This window comes from Camelus dromedarius, chromosome 4 (assembly GCF_036321535.1).
Source record: "Camelus dromedarius isolate mCamDro1 chromosome 4, mCamDro1.pat, whole genome shotgun sequence".
NCBI classification, from domain to species: Eukaryota; Metazoa; Chordata; class Mammalia; order Artiodactyla; family Camelidae; genus Camelus; species Camelus dromedarius.
In genome coordinates this window covers 62,260,210-62,280,697 of record NC_087439.1, presented here as the reverse complement: position 1 = coordinate 62,280,697, position 20,488 = coordinate 62,260,210, and the positions used below count along the sequence as shown (strand labels likewise).

The 20,488-nt window shown below is 35.7% G+C and overlaps 1 protein-coding gene and 1 non-coding gene across 2 annotated transcripts in view; both read left to right on the top strand.

Moving 5' to 3' along the window:
• The first annotated feature begins 2,332 nt into the window (after positions 1-2,332).
• The window catches only part of SPAG16 (sperm associated antigen 16), a 774,014-nt gene continuing 755,858 nt past the window's right edge, over positions 2,333-20,488 (top strand). Inside the window, exons 1-3 of the mRNA XM_031451824.2 lie at positions 2,333-2,520; positions 16,083-16,129; positions 17,555-17,650. Of these exons, the coding sequence (XP_031307684.1) occupies positions 2,394-2,520; positions 16,083-16,129; positions 17,555-17,650 (270 nt within the window). The 5' untranslated portion in view covers positions 2,333-2,393. The remainder of the gene's footprint in view (positions 2,521-16,082; positions 16,130-17,554; positions 17,651-20,488) is intronic.
• On the top strand, positions 11,327-11,433 carry LOC116153197 (U6 spliceosomal RNA). The gene has a single exon (XR_004136985.1). It is a non-coding gene; the product is annotated as a U6 spliceosomal RNA (small nuclear RNA).

Below are 20,488 nucleotides of genomic sequence, written 5' to 3'. Positions count from 1 at the left end.
CTATAATATCCAATTCAGGATTGGCATATTCACTCAATATTTCAAGTAAATTTTGTTAACAATTATCTATTGAAAATATTTGATATACTAGACATGGTGATAATAAGTGCTTCTTACATATTTCATTTAACCTACATTTTAGTAAGGTGGGTATTAAAATATTTGTTTTAGAGAAGAGGAGACTAAGGCTCATAGAGCTTAAGTTAATTAAGGTCATACTGAAGAGCCAAGATTCAAACCTATTTGTAGAACATGACATACTATTTCTAAAAATTAAGAGAAGAGCTGTTATAACACACACACACACACAAATCAAAGTAACCATTAATTGTTCAGAGAGATCCCCCTCTGTGATTCGTTCTTGTTTCTACATGTGTCACCAAGTGTGCAAGGCCCAGGCACTCCTTACCCAGGCCTATCTCAGGCTTGTGTTCATAGGAAAGCAACCCCGAGGGATGAGGTAATATCTCCCTTTGGAAGGAGGAGCAGGCTCTCTATAAAAGCAGTGGATTCCCCAATTTCTCCTTTGTATTTTCAGCCCCTTCTAATTGTTCCTTGCATCTTAATGAGCACTCAGGATATGTTTGACATGAGAAATCAAGGGCAAAGAATAAGTTATTAAAAGAATACTACTACTAGGAATGAATTCTCCAACTATTATATCTAATTGTGACCCTTGAGTATAATAATAAAAAAAAAACCAAACAAATACAAATAATAGCTATTTCCTAGTGTCTACTATGTGACTAGTGAGTTCTTAATGCTTTATATTGTTTTAACCCTTGCAACAACACTTTGAGATAGGTAAGAATATCTCCATTTTGCAAATGAGGAAACTGGGACCTAGAGGCATTGAACAGTTTGTCCAAAGTTTCATATCTAGTAAGCGGTGGACACTGGTTCTGAATGCAGCCTTGCTGCTACCAACACCAAAGCTCTCAATTATCTCAGTAGGAAGTTACTGTTATTTTATTTTATTTTATTTTTTTGGTAATAAATGAGAAATTTTATAATGAGCTGTTGTTTGGCATCCAATTATCATCAAGAAATGTAGGATGAAAAAACAATCTGTGGGAAAAAAGGGCCTGGTAGATACTTCTGATACATACACAATATAAATCCCAGGAAGATTCTGTCTTAGAAAGACTGCACATAATTGGGCAAATATCATACTGTAATAGAAAGGAACAAATCTGACTCCATTTTAGATCTGTTCCTTTGGCTTTAACCCTGTGCTCTGTTTCCTGAGCTGGTTCTGCACCTTTTGTAAAAGAATTTTACCTATAGGCTGAAGTATACAGGATAGCCTATTCTCAAGGCTCTGATCTTTAAGGTTATTGATACTTTTCTATTCATATAAAGATATAAAGTTGCAGAATAGAAAATATTTATTTTGTTGGAGGTTTACAGGGACACCATGACCTGACCCACGTGGACAGTTGCAAGAACAAAGGATTCCAACACCAAGCAGTTTGCAACAAGCATACCCCCTCCCCTTTTTAGTATACAAGGAGCCTGAATTCTGACTTGGGGAAGACGGTTCTCCTGGACTTTAGTCTACCATCTTCTTGGTCTGCTGTCTTTCCGAATAAAGTTGCTATTCCTTGCCCCCACACCCTGTCTCCCAAATTATTGTCCTGTCCTGTGGCGAGCAGTAGAGTTTGGACTCCGTAACAATACATTATTTTAGGACCACTTGTACCTCATAATTTTTCTGGAAATGGCTTTACTTTGGTAAGAATCAACCCTACAAATATGGTTACAAGTTCCTGAGTATAAAACCAAAGTCAAACAGATGTACAGATACTTTAAAGGAGCACAAGATTGGAATTGACCAGGGTGACCATCCTAGTTCTTTATTGGTATTTCCTCTGGGCCAATCTCTCAATTAGGATTACTGGGACCTCCCCCCCCCCCCGCCCCTCTCAATGGGCACTGAGTTTGCCCTTAGTTTTCCCTGGTGACAACTAGGACTACATATATCTAAAATCTGGGGACTGATGATGGGCAGGTGAGAACCAATAGAAAGGCAATTTAGAGAAGAAAACGAAGGAAGAAATGCTGGGGTCAAAACTAAAGAAAACCGAGCCGCCTGGGGAAGAAAATGTGTGCAAACCAAGTCCACTGCTTTATTTTATCTCGTCCACTCCTGGAGCTGCACCCTGAGCGTCCAGGGTAACTAGGCAACGAGGTTGCCTCGGTAACGTAGGAAGCACGGAGGGCGCCAACATTCAAGGCTCAGGGCGGCCCTTCTGGGCCGAGCCCGCCCGGTGGGAGGGGTGAAGGGTGCCAGGCTCTCGCGAGAGCTGCGTGGGCTTGCCGGCCGCCGTCTTTGCCGTTCCCCTGAGGAATGCGGTTGGCCGGTCAGGGTCTGAAACCCCCGAGTGCTGTAGATGGCGGCTCAGCAAGGGATGCCCACCTCCGCCCTGCGGGGCCGGGAAGAAGCCTTGGGCATGGGCATGACGGTTTCCGGGGACACCAATGAGGCGGTTGCCGCCGAGGGCGCCTACTACCTGGAGCGTATCCTTCCGGTGTAGGCGCGGCCCCCACACGCTGGCCGCGGTAACGGGTGTTGGGGGCGAGGGCGGCCGCTTCCCACTGGGGGTGCCCCGTGTGGCTGGAGGTCACCGCGCCTGTTGAGAGATACCTGTTGGACCTCAAGGTGGCTCCTCCGCCATTCTGACCCCCTGATACCTAACCCACTGTAATTTTTCGCCTCTCAGTAGTCGTAGCCCGCTGTGTTCCTGTTGGAACAAGAGTAGAAGACCTTCAGGAGCCTTCTATTTAGTAGTAACCAGACAATAAACTTTGCCGTTTTAATTTAAGTAGCACAACAAATTCACTCTATCCTCTTTTCGCTCAGTAGTTTTCTTAAGCCCTCCAAACCTTCAAAATGCCGTGAAAGCAAATTCCATCGGGAAACGTTAGGAGATTAGGGAAAGACCCGTGCCTTTGGCTGTAAGAAGAGGAAGCTCGGACTATCAAACCGGATCCTGTCGATGGCCCAGTTGTCTAATGCTTAAATGATTTGGTAGCATCGACTTAATGGGAAGTTTCAATTTTGGCTATTTAATGAAAATAATTATTTTTCTCCTTTAGCAGCTAAGTAGTAACCTGGTAAGTTGATAAGGCTCAGAGATGTTAAGAAGAAACCAGATCAGATAGTGATGAGCGATTATCGATGGAAAAAAACAGAAAAATTGAATAGCCATAGGTGGAATAATTGGATTCACTGTTTCTTGTGTAAAGCATTGAGCTCCTCTTCTGTAGGCATATAAATTAATGGGGAAACGGGGAGGGTTCATGAAAAAGTGGTATTTACTCCATTATTCAGGCAGGTGAGAGAGAGGGTTATCTTTTATTTTTAAAGATATCAAGGAAATTCCAAAAGCTACCTTTTTTCTCTTTGGTCCAGATATAATCCCCCTCACCCAACTTCGATTCAGAGAGTTCAAGGATCCAGCAATGATTCATTTTGGGGCTTTGGCAAACTGATGAACCTGTTCTGACTCAGCCCCAGTGCACATTCCTGCTACAGGGAGCTTTGAAGAACTTGGTTGAAAAGCTCAAAGAAAATATATAGTATCTTATTCAATGCAAACATGATTTTTACAAGAATATGTTTGAATAGTTTGAAATCAATTTAAATGAAATATGTGGGTGCTCTAGTGTCTTCAGTGAGGTTTTATACTCTATTTTCATAGCACTTAATAAACTGTAATACTTCTTTTTAAATTCAGAAATAATCCAATGATTTTTTTCAGAGCTTACCTACATCAAAGTATGAAGTTTTACAGTGTCCATGCTAGAGAATGATAACCAGGCATCTTATCATATCTGTCTGCATTAAATGATTTCTATCACATATAGTTAAATTGTTAACATGAGGCAAACAGCGAGGTAACTTGCAAAAATCTTTTTTGAAATAAATGGTGAGAATTTAATATAACACAACTTTCACTGATGAAAGTCAGGTTTACTTAGTTTGCAGGGAGATTCCTGAGTTACAATTGCTAACATATAGCAGTTTGCAAAAAATCTGTCTTACAGACAGGTTTGATTTTCCAAGTAATCATATTTACAAATACAAGCAACTGTAACTTTTCAGGATTTTTTTAATTGAAGTGTAATTGATTGACGTTACATTAGTTTCAGGTGTATAACAATGATTCAATATTTTTATACATTATGAAATGATCACCATTATAAATCTAGTTACTGTAAGTCACCATATAAAGTTATTGCAATATTATTGATTATATTCCCTTTGCTGTACATACAACACCATGGGAGTTGTACCTCTTAATTCTCTTTATCTCTTTCACCCAAACCCCATCTCCCTCTTCTCTGGCAACCAAAAGTTTGTTCTCTGTATCTATGAGACTACTTCTGTTTTGTTATGCTTGTTTGTTTTGTTTTATAGATCCTGCATATAAGTGAAATCATACAGTATTTGTCTTTCTCTGTCTGACTTACTTTGCTTAGCATGATACCTCAAGTTCCAGTCATGTTGTTGCAAATGGCAAGATTTCAATTTTTTAATGGCATTGTGTGTGTGTGTGTGTGTGTGTGTGTGTGTGTGTGTATAACCACATTTTTATCCATTCATCCATTGATGGGCACTTAGATTACTTCCATATTTTGGCTATTGTAAATAATGCTGCAGTAAACATATGGTATATACATCTTTTCAAATTAGTGTTTTGTTTTCTTCAGATAAGTTTCCAGAAGTGGAACTGCTGGGTCATATAGTAGTTCTATTTTAAACTTTTTGAGGAAACACCATACTGTTTTCCATAGTGGTTGCACAATTTATGTATTCTCAACAATAGTGTGCAAGGATTCCCTTTTCTGCACATCCTCGCCAACACTAACAATTGTTATTTCTTATTTTTTTGATAATAGCTATTTTGACAGATGTGAGGTGATAACCTCATTGTGGTTTTGATTTGCATTTCCCTGATGGTTAAAGATGTTGAGAACCGTTTCATATGTCTGTTGGCTGTCTATATGTGTTCCTTGGGAAAATGCCTTTTCAGGTCTTCTGCCCATTTTTAATTGGATTGTTTATTTTTTGATGTTGAGTTGTGTGAGTTCTTTCTCTACTTTGAATATTAACCCCTTATCAGGTATATCATTTGCAAATATCTTCTTCTTCTATTCAGGAGATTGCCTTTGCCCTTTTCATTTTGTTGATAGTTTTTGTTGCTATGCAGAAGCTTTCTAATTTGATGTACTCCTGCTTGTTTATTTTTGCTTTTGTTTCTTTTGGTTGAGGAGAGGGATCCAAAAAAAAAAAAAAAATCAAAAGCACAGTACCTATGTTTTCTTCTAGGAGTTATATGGTTAAGGTCTTATATTTAAGTCTTTAATCCATTTTGAGTTTGTTTTTCTATATGGTGAAAGAAAATGGTCTAATTTCATTCTTTTGCTTGTGGCTGTCCAGTTTTCCCAACACCATTTATTAAAGAGACTGTCTTCTCTCCATTGTATGTTCTAATTGACCATATAAGTATGAGTTTATTTCTGGGCACTCTATTCTGTTCCATTGATCTTTGTATCTGTTTTTGTGGCAGTGTCTTACAGTTTTGATTACTATAGCTTTGTATCATAGTTTGAAGTCAAGGAGTGTGATACCTCCACCTTTGTTTTTATTTCTTAAGATTGCTTTGATATTCAGGGTATTTTGTGTTTCCATACAAATTTTAGGAGTATTTCTTCCAATTCTTTGAAACATGCTAGGTTGTTATTAGTGCAGAGAAAGAACAGATTTCTGTATATTAATTTTGTATCCTGCAACTTAATTGAATTCATTTATTATTTCTAATAACTTTTGGTGGAGTCTTTGGAGTTTTTCTATAAATAGTATCATGTCACCTGTAAATAGTGAACTTTACTTCTTCCCTTCTGATTTGGCTATCTTTTACTTCTTTTTCTTGTGGCTAGAACTTCCAATAATATGTTGAATAAAAGATGTGAAATTGGGCATCCTTATTTTTTTCCTAATCTTAGAGGAAAAGCCTTAAGTTTTTCATCCTTGAGTTGGATGTGATCTGTGTGTTTGTGAGATATGACCTTTATTATGTTGAGTTATGTTCCCTCTATACCCACCTTGTTGAGAGTTTTTATCATAAATTTATATCGAATCTTGTCAAATGCTTTTTCTACATCTGTTGAGATCATCTTTTATTTCGTTAATATGGTATATATTACATTGTTTGATTTATTGGTATTGAGCTATACTTGCAATCCTGGAATAAATGCCATTCAATTATTATGTATGATCCTTTTAATGTGTTGTTGAGTTCAGTTTGCTAATATTTGTTTAAGATTTTTACGTCTATGTTTATCAGAGATATTTGCCTGTAATTTCCTTTTTTTTTTGTAGTGTCTGTTTGGTTTTGGTATCATGGTGATCCTAGCCTCGTAGAGTAAGTTTGGAAGCATTCCCTTCTCTTCAATTTCTTGGAATTGGTATTAACTCTTCTATAAATGTTTGGTAAATCTCCTTGTAAAGCTGTCTGGTCCTGAACTTTTGTTTGTTAGGAGTTTTTTAATTACGAATTTAATTTAATTATTAGTATCCAGTGTGTTCAGATTACCTATTTCTTTCTGATTCAGTCTTAGAAGATTATATAATTCTAGAAGTTCATATATTTATTCCAGGTTATCTAGTTTGTTGGTGTGTAATTGTGGTAGTCTCTTTGACTATGTTTCTATGGTATTGTTGTAACTCCTTTTTCATTTCTGATTTTATTTATTTGGGTTCTCTTTTTTTATTCAACAGTCTGGCTGAAGTTTTATCAATTTTCTTTATCTTTCAAAGAAGTAGCTCTTTATTTCATTGATCTTTTTTCTTGTCTCTGTTTCATTTATTTTTGCTCTGATCTGGAATTGAAGTGGGCTGGGAAAGAGGGGGATCCTGGGCCATGCTGAGTGGGGGCTGCCTTGGTAAGGCAGCTGGAGATGGAATGGCCACAGGCTGGGAACATGCTGGGATGGCTTTGGTAGGTCAGTGAGAGTGCCAGGTGCTATTCAGTCTGCTGCATATGTGCTGATACTCAGAGTCAGTGAGTTTGTGCATGAGCCCTTGAGAGTGGAGATCTGGTTTCTCATAAGAGCCCTCTAGCTCTTCTGTATGTAAGCCCCACTGGTTTTCAAAGCCAGACCTTATGGGGGGCTCATATTCTTGATGCAGGTCTCCTGGCCTGGGGTTACCAACATGGAGCTTGAACCCCTTGCTGTTTTGGAAGGGCCTCCTTTGTGTTTGTGATACCCCTTCTACTAGTGGGTTGCCACACTGGGAGTGTGGGTCCTGACTAGATCACACCTCTGTTCCTTCTACTGTTATGATGTAATTTTTCCCCACTTATATCTTTAATAAGAAGAGATGTTCTTCTAGTCTTCAAGTTATTCTCAAAGAGTTTTTCTGTATGTAGTTGTAGTTTTGGTATCTCCATGGGAGGAGGTGAGCTCAAGTTCTTCCTACTCTGCCATATTGATCCCACCCTTCTTTCATGATTTTATTATCTTCTTTATGAATTATCTGGCCACTTTGCTCTTCTTCCATTTCTCTTTGGTTCACTATTTGGGGTTTCAACCAGAAGGTAGTCAGGAGATTACTAAACATTTAACCAATTAGTTTTTTCTACATTCAGTCTTCAGGTAAGAGGTTTAGTCATGTGAGAGGCTTTAACTCTTAGTTAAATGAAGTTTGAGAATTACTTTTGAATTCCAGTTATCCCTGTATCTCTGAGCTGTCTTAACATGCATAATTAAGAGTTGACTATATAGTTTTATTTGACATGGTTCTTTAAGGCAATTATGATAGTTGCTGAAGTGAGTCTTTTCTGGGCTTAAAGTCTTTAGTTTTCAGGTAATTTAATTGAGCTATTGTAGTGGATAAATAAAAATGTTAATACTCACTAATGAATCAGAAGTCTGATGTTCTTTACTTTGCACATATACTTAATCATTTCTAATCCACTGCATTTCGTCCTGGACATCCCTTATTTATGACTGAACAGATGCTCCTAGAACAGTAGGCAATGAGCTATCAATATTGAGCAAGGCTTTGAAAGAAGTTGACTTAAAATTCTCTAGGAAATCTCCCTTTTCTTTGCTCTTTAACATTCAGACATAAATAACATGGATAGGTTAGTGTGGTCCAAACCAGAAGCATAGCCAAGATCCACATTGGTGGGGAATGGCTTCATTAGTAGAAACCTCACATTCTTTATGACAGTTTAGAGAATGTGTCCAGGAAATAGAATTCTTACCCCTATGGCAACCCTCCCTTGTAACATCTTCGCTATAATGGTGCCACCTGTTTCTCTTCTGAAGCACTTCATGATATCATTGCTTGTGAGTTTTAAACTTGCATAAGGCGAGATATAGACATACATGACTATGTCATGTATGTCTACTCAGCTTTCTCCAGAACATTAAGAAATCTAGTCATGGGATATACAAATCCTCTAGAGAACTCTTCATTAGAAAAATATTTGCAGCTTCGTAAAATATAAGGCTAGATTTTACCTATGTGATCTGTAAAGGGGCAAGTAGGTATCTTTAGTAATTGTAAAGAAGGTTGATCGTCTTTTGTGAATGAATCCTCTATTAAAAATCAGTACAACTTGGGTGAGGTTTTCAATTGTAGTAGTGACCAGGGGTTGCCTTTTAATGTGTGGCTGCAGACATCTGGGAAGTGCAGTCTGGAACGTATTGTATTAAGAAAGCTAATGCTTAATTGATTTTTTTTTTTATTTGTCTAAAGAAAGAACTTGTTCAAGGAAGAATAGTGGAATGCATGGACTCTAGGGAAGTGGAGCTCCCAAAGTAGTATTGTTTTTGTTACCTACCTGCCTTTGCATTGATTCTCTGATCCCCTAATAGGCTTTTGATTATTGTTTTATCTTTCTAGGCATTTTAACACTAAGAATTTGACTTCTTAGACTGTGGACATAACTTTGCTGGCCCCTGAAAGGGTCTCATCTGGCCCCAACAACAATTTCTGAGGGTTGAGTGAGTTTAAGACAGTTCTTTGAGGCTAAACAACTCTAGGTGCAGTCCCAAAGTCAATTATTTCCAAACATGCAGAATTAAGGATTACAAACCCTGAAATATGGTGATCACACTAAATTTATACCTCATCTAAGGGTGCATGCTTTTCCTCTTAGGTGATATCCTTAGCCATTTTCTCACTGCAGTAGTAATGTCTGCTGATAACTTTGTTTAATTAAAACTGAACTTTTGCTATTTTAAAAAAATTATTTTATTTGTTGCTTTTAACATTTAGTTATTTTTCTCCTCTAGAATGTTACTTCTCTGGAATATTTATAGTATTAAGTGAGAAGATACTTGTAAAATCCTTAATAATCATTAGGTTCTCAAGTAGTGTATTCTTTATTATCATTGGAAAACTGAATTTGCCCATGGGTGCTTTGTTGCATCCTACATGTATTCAAATAAAAAGGATAGATAATCTGAATGTAGAATGTAGATCAAGAGGCATATTACTAAACTGGGAGTGCTGAATTTGACATGCATAAAAATTTTGGAGACAAAAGTTTGTATTTTGTTCTGTGTCCTCTAGTCTGGGCACACTTTAATGTGCATATGAATCAAAGACATATATCTTTAAATGGAGATTCTAATTCAACATGTCCGGGTCTGGGCTGACATCCTGCATTGTTAACAAGTTCCCAGGTGCTACTGGTGCTTCTGGTCTAAGGACTATAATTGGAGTAGCAAGGCTGTATTGTATGGTAACCTCTAGCCTTTATATTTTCAGATAGAGGTATAATATGTAGACCCCATATCTTTGGGTCTCCTGATTTAGAAGTTGGAAAAACTTACACCACTACTCCACTATAAGAACTATGAGTCCTATACATTGAAAGAAAATTGGGGAGGAAGGTATAACTGAATGGTAGATCATGTGCTTAGTATGCACAAAGTCCTGGGTTCAATCCCCGGCACCACCAGTTAAATAAAATAAATAAATAAATAAATAAATACCTAATTACCCCCCCCCCTCAAAATAAACAAAAGAAATTTAGAAAAATAATTTTTATATATATATTAAAAAGTTATCTTCCAGCTTCTGAGGCAGAGATGTGCAATAGCTGTTTAGGGTAGGAATGGCCAGTAAATTTCCACTCTTGCTAATTCTGTTGAATTGGTAGTGATTCCCTGGCATGTGGTGTTAATAAGACTGGAAAGGAAAGACTGAAGGAGGCAAACAGCAGTGGGGAATGTGGCAGCAAGTTTGCCAGTTATTTGCCACCTTTGGTCTATATTGTTCAGTTAACTATTTAAACTGGCTTTTCTAAGAAAGGGAACATGACTGTGATGTTTGCTCTTTACATTTCTTTTTATTTCAATGTAATGAGTAAAATGCTGATCATGGAGGATCCAGGCTAGATTTTAGATGCCTCTGTGTGCATTGATTCTGCAGTGATGGCAAAGATTATAAGGCAATTTCTGTCTATAGTAGCTTGGACGTCATATAAACTATAATTAGCTATATGTTTCACTCTGGTTCTTTATAAAGATGGTGCTACTAGCAGTGATCACTGCCTACTAATGCTTGTGAGGAACTTTGTAGGCTACTCTCATCTGAAAATTGTTCCTTTCTTTCTGGCTGTGGTCCGTTTGCAGAACCTTGTTTGTAACCCCATCATACCAACTGTCACCTCAAGCTCTGCTCCATTAGGCCAGCTGAAATGCTTCTCTGAAGCTTCTTGCAGTTGTGTCTTCTGTGGTGTGGTGATAGATTTGGGGCTTCCTGGCAGTTTCACTGTGGGTGTATATTGGCCTATTTTCTGACAAGATCTACAAGGTCAGGATCTGGTGCAGATTCTGCTGGTGCAGAAGCTACCAGTTAGTTCACCCAGGGTGATGAAGTACCAGGGAACTAATTCATAGTATACAAACTCACAAGTACTACTAAATTCCTTGCAGAGCAAGTGGAGATGTGGAGGAGTAGGACCCTTAGTCTGAGTCCAGGCTGTGACCCCAGGATATAGCATCTGGCCTGGAAGGGTGTGTTACTGTGGACCGTGGCTGCAGGCCAAGGGGGAAGGGAAGCCACAGATAGTACCCTGGGCAAGATCAGACTAGAAAACCAGGCACAGTATTAAGTGTTAAGTCAAGCTCAAGCAGGCAGAAAGGCAGGAACTAGATCTGAGGGGAATAGACAGAATAGAAAAAAATGAACTTTGGAACTGGAGTTCAGTAATATTTTTTGATGGAATACTAGGCAGGTAATGGGAAGGGAGTTTTGTAAGGGCTCAGAGTCAGCTTGGCTAAGAAACTGACTTTTGTGCTCATTTCAGCAACACATTTACTAAAATTGGAATGATACAGAGAAGATTAGCATGGCCCCTGTGCAAAGATGACATGCTAATTTGTGAAGCATTCCATATTTTTTTGAGATGTGCATACTACTATATACAAAATAGATATACAACAGGTTTTTTTTCTGTATAGTACAGGGAACTATATTCAATATCTTGTAGTAACCTATAATGAAAAAGAATATGAAAATGAATATACATATATATGACTGAAAAATTATACTGTTCACCAGAAATTGACACATTATAAACTGAACATTATATACTTCAATTAAATTAAAAAGAAAAAAGAGAGTGCTTTTAGGCCAGAAAGCCAATTTATTATTCTGCAGTGGAAAAATAATTTTGCATGAAAATTGTGACCAGTTTAATTGCATGGACGTTTCCTAGAGAATAGGCTCACCGAAGAGATTAGACAACAGATGAGAAAGTTGCTTAGTACAAGTAGAATCAGAGTAAAGGGTTTTATCTTTCAGGCAACTCTTGATGAATTGCCCATTTCCACTCTACCAATATTGCTTCTAAAGCACCTTTTTCACCTTTTTCACACACAGTGCTCCATCAGATCCTGCTTCATTCTGTCTTTTCAAGAGGATCAATGTCTGTATGGTCCACAGTGTTCTCTTTATGAGAAGCTAAGGGTGTAATTTCTCTCAGGCTTCTGATCCAGAAATTGCTATACATCTGCTGAGAATCTCATCTGTTTTCATTGGATGGATACTGAATTGATCTCTGATTACATTCCTCTCTTTACCCTGACTGCTGGGAAGCTTAGAATCAAACCTGTGGCTTGTATTTAACAAAGTTCATGAAACTTTATGGCATGTACTGCATCTTTAGGTTTCTTTTACTTCTATTTCCCTTTCTCCTCTAATTTCCATGTTCATTTATTTTTATCTTCCTGTAGCTGTCTGCATATTTGTAAACTGACACAGAATTGTTTTGGGATTTGTTTGTGCATTTGTCCATGTGTTTCTAGCCAGCTAGCCAGCTAGACAGATGCATACAAACATACATGCCAAAGTACATTTACTTCTTCAGTAACAATGCAACATCACGTTTCAGCTGAGTTGCTTCTGGGAAGATTTTCTGTACAAGTCATATTGTCTGTACTAAAAATAATTAAGGAGGACACTGATTCCTGCTTTGGGTATTTGTCCTCTGCTTGACCTTTTGTTGGGTTAATCTCTTGCCCTTGGTTTATTTAATCTTTGGGTGTATAGCCCTGTAAATCTTTTATACTTCTTCCTTTAGGGTCTTCAAACTGAGCTATTTAAAGAATTTAATTTATCTGTTAGTAATATAACACTTGAGAGTTTGGAAAACAAACAAGTGAGGGTTCATTACTGAGGATATTGGTAAAAATTGCTTATTGCTATTGTGTCACTGTAGAAACAATAGCGTGTCGTTGAAGAATCATGTCATTTGATTCAGGAAACTTTGTCACTTGTAGCTATGATTTTGGCCAAATCTGTTAATCTTCCTGATTCAGTTTCCTTTTTTTTTTTTTTTTTTTCAATTTAGAAGTGACTATATCTGTGCTATTCAATCTCACAGGGTTATAAGAGTATATGTGTTTATGATCCATGTGACAATACTTTCTAAGCTTTATAAAATGGTAGTTATTTTTTCATTTACTCTTTTTGATTGTGGGGAAACAATATATTATTAGAGATTAAAATCCATTGCCTAGAATATTTTTTGGCTAGCAGTCTACAAGTGTTGTTTGATATTTCCAAATCATCGAGGACAAATCACTTTTTCCTCTACATATAGCCATATTTAAGAAGCTTTGCTTTGATGTTTCTTCCTCATAGTAATCTTGTCAGCAGTTGGCTTATTTATAATTATAAAGTCTATCCAGATCATTTTATATTTACTTCTTTGTGAAATTTATTATGATATAAGCAGTGATGAAGGATGGCATTACTTTTCTAACAACTTAAAGGCAAGTGACTGCCTACAAAATCAAACTCCAATAGCTGTTTCTCAGAAGGGGATGTATTTTCCATAAAAAGAGGCTGAATTTCTGTAGCTGAACCTTAGGAAATTTTATTTCATTAAGTGAAAATGTATCAGAAAAATAGAAATCTAGAAAAGGAAGAAAATTCAGAATGTCTTTTATTTATCCATTTATCTTAACATATGGAGGAACTAGATCATGGAAGACTTAACGAGGCCTCTCCACAGGTTCTCATCTCTTTCTAGAACAAGGAAAATAATAACAGATACTTGTATAGCATTTACTATAAGCCAGGTACCAGTCTGAATGATTTAAGTATGTTAATTCTTTAATACTCTTGAAACCTTATGAGTTAGTATGGTAGCCAGCCTCCAAATGATACCCATCTCCTGGTATAAATGCTCTGATATAGTATCTTTACATACTGAGTAGAGTTGACATATGTAACCAATAGGATGCTGAACAAATGATGATATATGACTTGTGAGGCTTGTTCATAAAAGACATTGTGGCTTCCACTTTGTTTTCTGGAATTGCTTGTTTTGGAGGTAGCTAGCCACCATGTCTTGAGGAGGCTTAAGAAGCCTGTGAAGAAACCCACATAGGGAGGAACTGAGGCCTCCAGCCAACAGTGCCAGTTAGCCATCTTAGAAGTGGATCCTGTTGAATCATTTAAGCCTTTAGTTGACTGCAACCTTCATTGCCATCTTGACAGATTTCATGAGAGACCTCGAATCAAAGTTTTCCAACTAAGTCACTACTGAATTCTTAACCACAGGGACTTGAGATAAAGGATGCTTATTGTCTAAATTTTGGGGACTTTGTTGTGTAGATTTTGATATCTAGAAATGAGGTTCTAATGTAAGAAATACCTAAATACCTCAGAATGGCTTTGGAATTGAATATTAGGCAGATGGTGAAAGCACTTTAAGTAGAATGTTAGTGAAAGCTAATACCTTGAATGTTAGTGGTAGCCTGATGGTCTTTAAGGAGGTTGCTGGCAAGCAATTAAAGGAAGTGTGAGGCAAATGCTATTGGAAACTGTTGTGAAACAGTGGATCACTAATGTATAGGTGGGTAATTCTCTCCTGGTGCTTAGTATGAGCAAGTTCAGGCTATGGGGTGGACTGCAGGTGTGCAATTTTTTGTTTGCTTCTTGTTTTTAAATCTACTTTTACCTAGTTATTTTTTTTAGCCTAAATTACTTTTCACTATATTAATGGGAGAGACACTCATGTTTGACAATTAAATACTGGTCCTTTGACAGTTATCTGGTGCCTGAGGATTGGTGACAACTGAACTAGGCTTAAGTGTCTCCTTAAGTAGTAAGACAGACGGTGACGTTATTGCTTATGGTGGGGCTGAGAAACAAGAATGCATTATCTTTTAGAGGTTTAGAACTGTGTGTAGGATAGTTGGCAAACACTTCAAGTGTTTGTATAGCACAGCAAACCCATATAGAATAACAAGAGAAATAGTGTAGCACAGTGAAACCTGAACTCCTGGGGCTGATTCCCAACTCTGTTAGGCCCTGGTTGTGTAACTTTGTGCCTTTGAGTCCTGATCTGTAAAACGGAGATAATAATAGTTCCAGCCTCATAGGTAAGATGAGGATGAAGTAAATTAATGCATGTAAACTCTCAGGACAGTGCCTGGCTCCTATTAAATACTAAATAAGTGTTATCAGTTCTTATTACAAACAGCAGAAGTTCTTATACACAGCTTCAGCTTACTCTTGGAGGATGGAATAACAGAGACAATTTCTTATAACCAGCAGCAAAATGAAAACTAGGCTAATCTCATCTTTGATTTTCATAACCACTACTGTGCATTGAGGTGTTTTATTTTATACCTTTATACTTGGCATAATCAAGTCTGTACATTTGAAAAAAATGTAAACCTACCAACCAAGCAACAAAGCAGGATTACTGCTATATGTTGTGATTTCTTTTAAAACTAAATGTTACATTGAAGTCTTCATTTGTAATTAGAGTAACTTGTAATTTTTGAAGGTCTTACAGCAATGCTATTAGAATTTTTATTAGAATGATTTCCACTGATATTTTAATGCTGATATATCTTGATAATTTATGAACTACTGAATTACTACTATATAGTTTATATTTGCTTAAAAATTAGACTGCCTTTCCTGAGAGGATAATTAAATTTTAAAATTGAGATATATAAGAAAGAGAGTGGAGATGTGATTAACTTTTATGGATGAAAACATTGAAGTCTATTTTTTAACTTATATTTGAATCTTGGTGAGCTTTTGTTTTTTCATTTGGAACACTTTAAACCAAAAAAAGAAGTCACGCTGAACTGGGAACGACTCAGGGACTCTGGAAAATTTAGTGTGGTTTGAGATAAATTTGAAAAATTTACTGTTACAATTTTCCTGTCCATCATTTCTTATCTCTTCCTAATTTATTTTATGATGCTGTGTACATTTTCATTAGCCTTCTTAGAATCAAGTTGGAAATTATTAGATAGTAAATAGATAAAAATTTAGTTTTTCATGGGTTTGGGTTGTGTAGAACAATAATTTAAAATAACAATTAAAATTTTTTGTTTTAAAATATTTCCTATAGTTGTAAGCTGTACGGGAAGACAAATTTTAAAAATAGCTTTAATTTACATATATTTACTAACTTGGTGAAATACTCAGATCTACTACTGTATTTTAACATTACATCAATTTTTAAATATAATAATTTTATTTCATTTATTTTGAGATTAAAACTTGACAGTATATTTAGAGGTCACCCTAACTGAAGCATCTGAAGATGATTATGAATATGAAGAGGTAATTTGTTCATTTTACATCCTTATTTTGTAAATTCATTACAGTCATTTTTGTTAAATACTCATTTTATTTTTAATCAATTTTTTTCTTAAGTGATGGTAGTTTTTGAACTCAATTTAACTAATATCAGCTGGTTAAGAGTAAGGTGTGAAATTCTATTTAAAAATTTAGATTTGTTAATACATCTGGCTCTTTTGGTTTTCCTGTTACTTGTCCTTCAGAGTCAGCTCTTTATCACCCATGGATCTGAACCACACTCTGTCATCTCTGTCTAGCAGGTATTCCTTATCATCTAGTCTGCAGGGTTTCCAGATTCCTGCTACCTGCTGGAGCTCAGATCCTATGCTTCCTTCCAACTTAGCTATTCTTCTGTCTAATGTGGTTACTATTTCAACCTTTCCTTTAATTCATTGTTCCAGTGGGACCAATCATTACCTCTGAGACTTGGAGGGCAGAGTCACTCCTAGATGACAGAAGCTGTGAATAAAACTGTCTGGAAGCCAGCCTGACAGTTGTGGCCTGGGCAAGCAGGAGACAGGGTGAACACAGAAGATAGGCTTTGTATTACTACTGGTAAAACAGAGAGAATATTAATACATAACTACCTGAAATTACTGCATGAGTTGATAAATGTAAAGGGCTTAAAACTGTCATCAGTACACAAGAAGCAGGCAATACGTGTTAACTCTCATTAATATCATAGTTAGAGTCAATTGCCTTCTTCCAAGAACTTAACATTCAGGCAGTGAGTTTTGTTTTGTTTTGTTTTTTAATATTAGACTCAATTTAACAGAGATTTGCAGTTGCTAGTAGTTATGAAAAAGTAATGGTGGAGAAAATCTGGGATGAGGAGAGAATGATGGCTTTTAGGTGGCCTAACATCTTTTTTCCAGCAGTTGTTAGACTACATTTGTCATTATAGATAAAAGCTATTGCCCATAAGCTAATCTCAAGTTCATTAGAAGTGACATTGAGTGATATTTACAAGGAAGTCAGAGGGCTGCCTGCTTGTTAGTTGTACATTTTTCATAGATCTTCAGAATGACATGGTATCTTACATAAAGTGTATTTCTATGATCCTTTGTTTTATAAGGAAAATTATTATTTTTTTTGTTTCCTAGGTTGACCATCTTTTTTTTTAAACATTTTTTATTGATTTATAATCATTTTACAATGTTGTGTCAAATTCCAGTATTCAGCACAATTTTTCAGTCATTCATGGACATACACACACTCATTGTCACATTTTTTTCTCTGTGAGTTATCATAACATTTTGTGTATATTTCCCTGTGCTATACAGTGTAATCTTGTTTATCTATTCTACAATTTTGAAATCCCAGAGGGAAAATTATTTTTAAAATGAAAATAAAGTATTTTTATATTCCTGCTAACTCTTTCTATCCTTCTCTTTCTCTGTGATTTAGATACCAGATGACAACTTTAGCATTCCAGAAGGTGAAGAAGATCTGGCAAAAGCAATTCAGATGGTCCAAGAACAGGCTACAGATACGCAAATTTTGGTGAGAATTTGGAACAGAACTATAGCCTATAGTTCAATGGTGCTACTTTTTTATGTGAAGTTTCAAAAGTCATGTAAACTTTAATAGCAGCTAAGTAAGTAAATGGATAAATGAATCACTGAATGAAAAAAATTATGATCCAAACTGTAATTGCATTTTTCTATCTGGTATCATGCTAGAAGGTGTTTGTAAATCCAAAGATGAATCCAAGAAAGACAACTGGGGAATAAATACAGTGTAGTAGCCGTCATATCTACTGAACCAAATATCAGTAACTCTTTTTTCACCAATTTCTCATGAGCTTTCTTTTACTATAACCTTACAAGTGTTAACTCTCTAGATTTGTGACATATTTATAGCTGGTTGACTCTTATTTAAGTTTTTACATTTTTTTTTGAGTTCTTTGAAACAATGCTATGCAGAAAATTCACAAAAGTTTTCCTTAAGCATTTAAAATTAAATATGGATACATTTTATGAAAGTCATTTATGTATTTCTGATTTAGATTTTATTTCTATAGTATTTTGTCTTCAAAAACTAGCTTTAAGTTGTACCATGGCCTTTCTGTTTTAAGAATATTTATTGCTTATGAAACCAACTTCATTTTGTTACGATTTTATTACATCTGTTCGTAAGCAAGATACATTTTCTTCTATGCTAGAGGATAGTAGTAGTTCCTATTCAATGAGGACTTTTAAAATTTTCATTAATGATTGCAGGTAAAAGATCATCATACTATTAAGAATGTTAAATATAGTTGAAATTATTGAAAAATTGAAAGTTTGGAAATAAAGTAAGTAGTTGTATTAGTTAAAAAATTAACAAGGACTATTTTTCCAATAGTTGACATTTAAATGAATTCTTATAATCTTCTTTAAACCTAGGTAATACATATGAAAAATTTGATAATTGATGCATGCTTTATTTCATAATTTTAGATTGTCTATATACTATACAGTATCAGTTTCTGAGGGGTGCAGTGGTTCTGAATTATGATTTTAAATATAGTTTCATTATTTATAAAGTGAGTATTGAAAAATTAAAATATAAAAAATGTTATTATCTATAACAAATGTATAATTTGTTTATATTGTCAATTGTTTCTTGATTTTTTTTTTTTTTAAGTGGAGGTACTGGCGATTGAACTCAGGACCTTGTGCATGCTAAGCATGCACTCTACTACTGAGGTATACCCTCCCTGCTGTCAGTTGTTTCTTGAAACTAAAGTGTTTTTTGTAAGTGTGAATATAAGTAGAAACAGGAATACAGACCCCCCCCACATGCATATACACACAATTATATTCCTTCAAAATATTCGTATGTAATTTTATGATAAAAAGTCTACTTACATTCAAGCTGGATTTTCCCTTCTACACTGTGAGCCTTCCTGTTAGCATATTATTGCCATTTTGGGAGAGAATTCTTTAGCTGCTTTGGTTCTTGATTTTTTTTTAATTTTGGGGGTGCAATTTCAAAGGCCCTTTGTCTTGCTATAATTCTATAATAATATAATTTTTATAAACTTATAATTTTGATCTTTAAAGATAACAGTAACAAGGCACCCAAATCATATAATTATTAAGTTTACTGACATCTCCCCTCCTCCTCCTCTAAAAATAGAAAGCATTTCTTTGAAATATTCAAGAGTTTTTTGAGAAGATTAATTGGTAAATGAACCAAACCACTATATTATTTAACATATTTATCAATAGTTCTCAAAGTACTGTTGGATATTTGGTAGGGGTCCCCAAGATTCCTTTCAGGGGTTTTGAGTTGTCCTCGATTTTTTGGCTACACATCTGGCTGTTGGATTTTCTTTTTTTTCCCCATCTTTTAAAATTGAAATATAGTTCGTGTACAATATTATGTAAGTTATAGGTGTACAATATAGTGATTCACGACTTTTAAAGGTTATACTCCATTCAAAGTTATTATAAAATACTGTCTATATTCCCTATGTTGTACAATATATTCTTGTAGCTTATTTTATACACAATAATTTGTACCTCTTAATCCTCTACGTCTATATTGCCCCTCCTCCCCTTCCCTACTTGTTCATTTTCTATATCTGTGAGTCTGTTTCCATTTTGTTACATTCACTAGTTTGTTGTATTTTTTGGATTCCCCATGTAAGTGATATCATACAGCATTTGTCTTTCCCCGTCTAACTTATTCACTTAGCATAATATTCTCCAAGTCCATCTGTGTTGTTGCAAAAGTCAAAATTCCGTTCTTTTTTATGGCTGAGTGGTATTCCGTTGTATATATACACCACATCTTCTTAATCCATTCATCTGTTGATGGACACTTAGGTTGCTTCCACATCTTAGTAATTGTAAACAATGCTTCTGTGAACATTGACTCCCCTGTATCTTTTTGAATTAGTTGTTTTTGTCTTTTTTTTTCCGGATACATACCTAGGAATGGAATTGCTGGATCATTTGGTAGTCAAATTTTTAGTTTTTTGAGGGACCTCCATAATGTTTTCCACAGTGTTTGCACAAATTTACCTTCCCACCAACAGTGTATGAGGGTTCCCTTTCCACCACATCCTCGTGAAACTTTTGTTATTTGTGTTCTTGATGATAGCCATTCTGACAGGTGCAAGATGTGGATTTTCTTCTTATAGCTCAACCAAGACAGCATATCACAACAGGTTGAATGCAGAAGCAAATATCAGGATCCAGCCATGTCCCCTAGACATTTGAAGAGTTTTGTAACAGTGCCACTCTTCCTACTGTTTTTTTGTTTGCAATATTTTTTTTAATAAAAATATGTTAATCTGTGGTACTGTGTAAAAGTTTTATTACAGTTATTTAAAAAATATTAAAATATTTA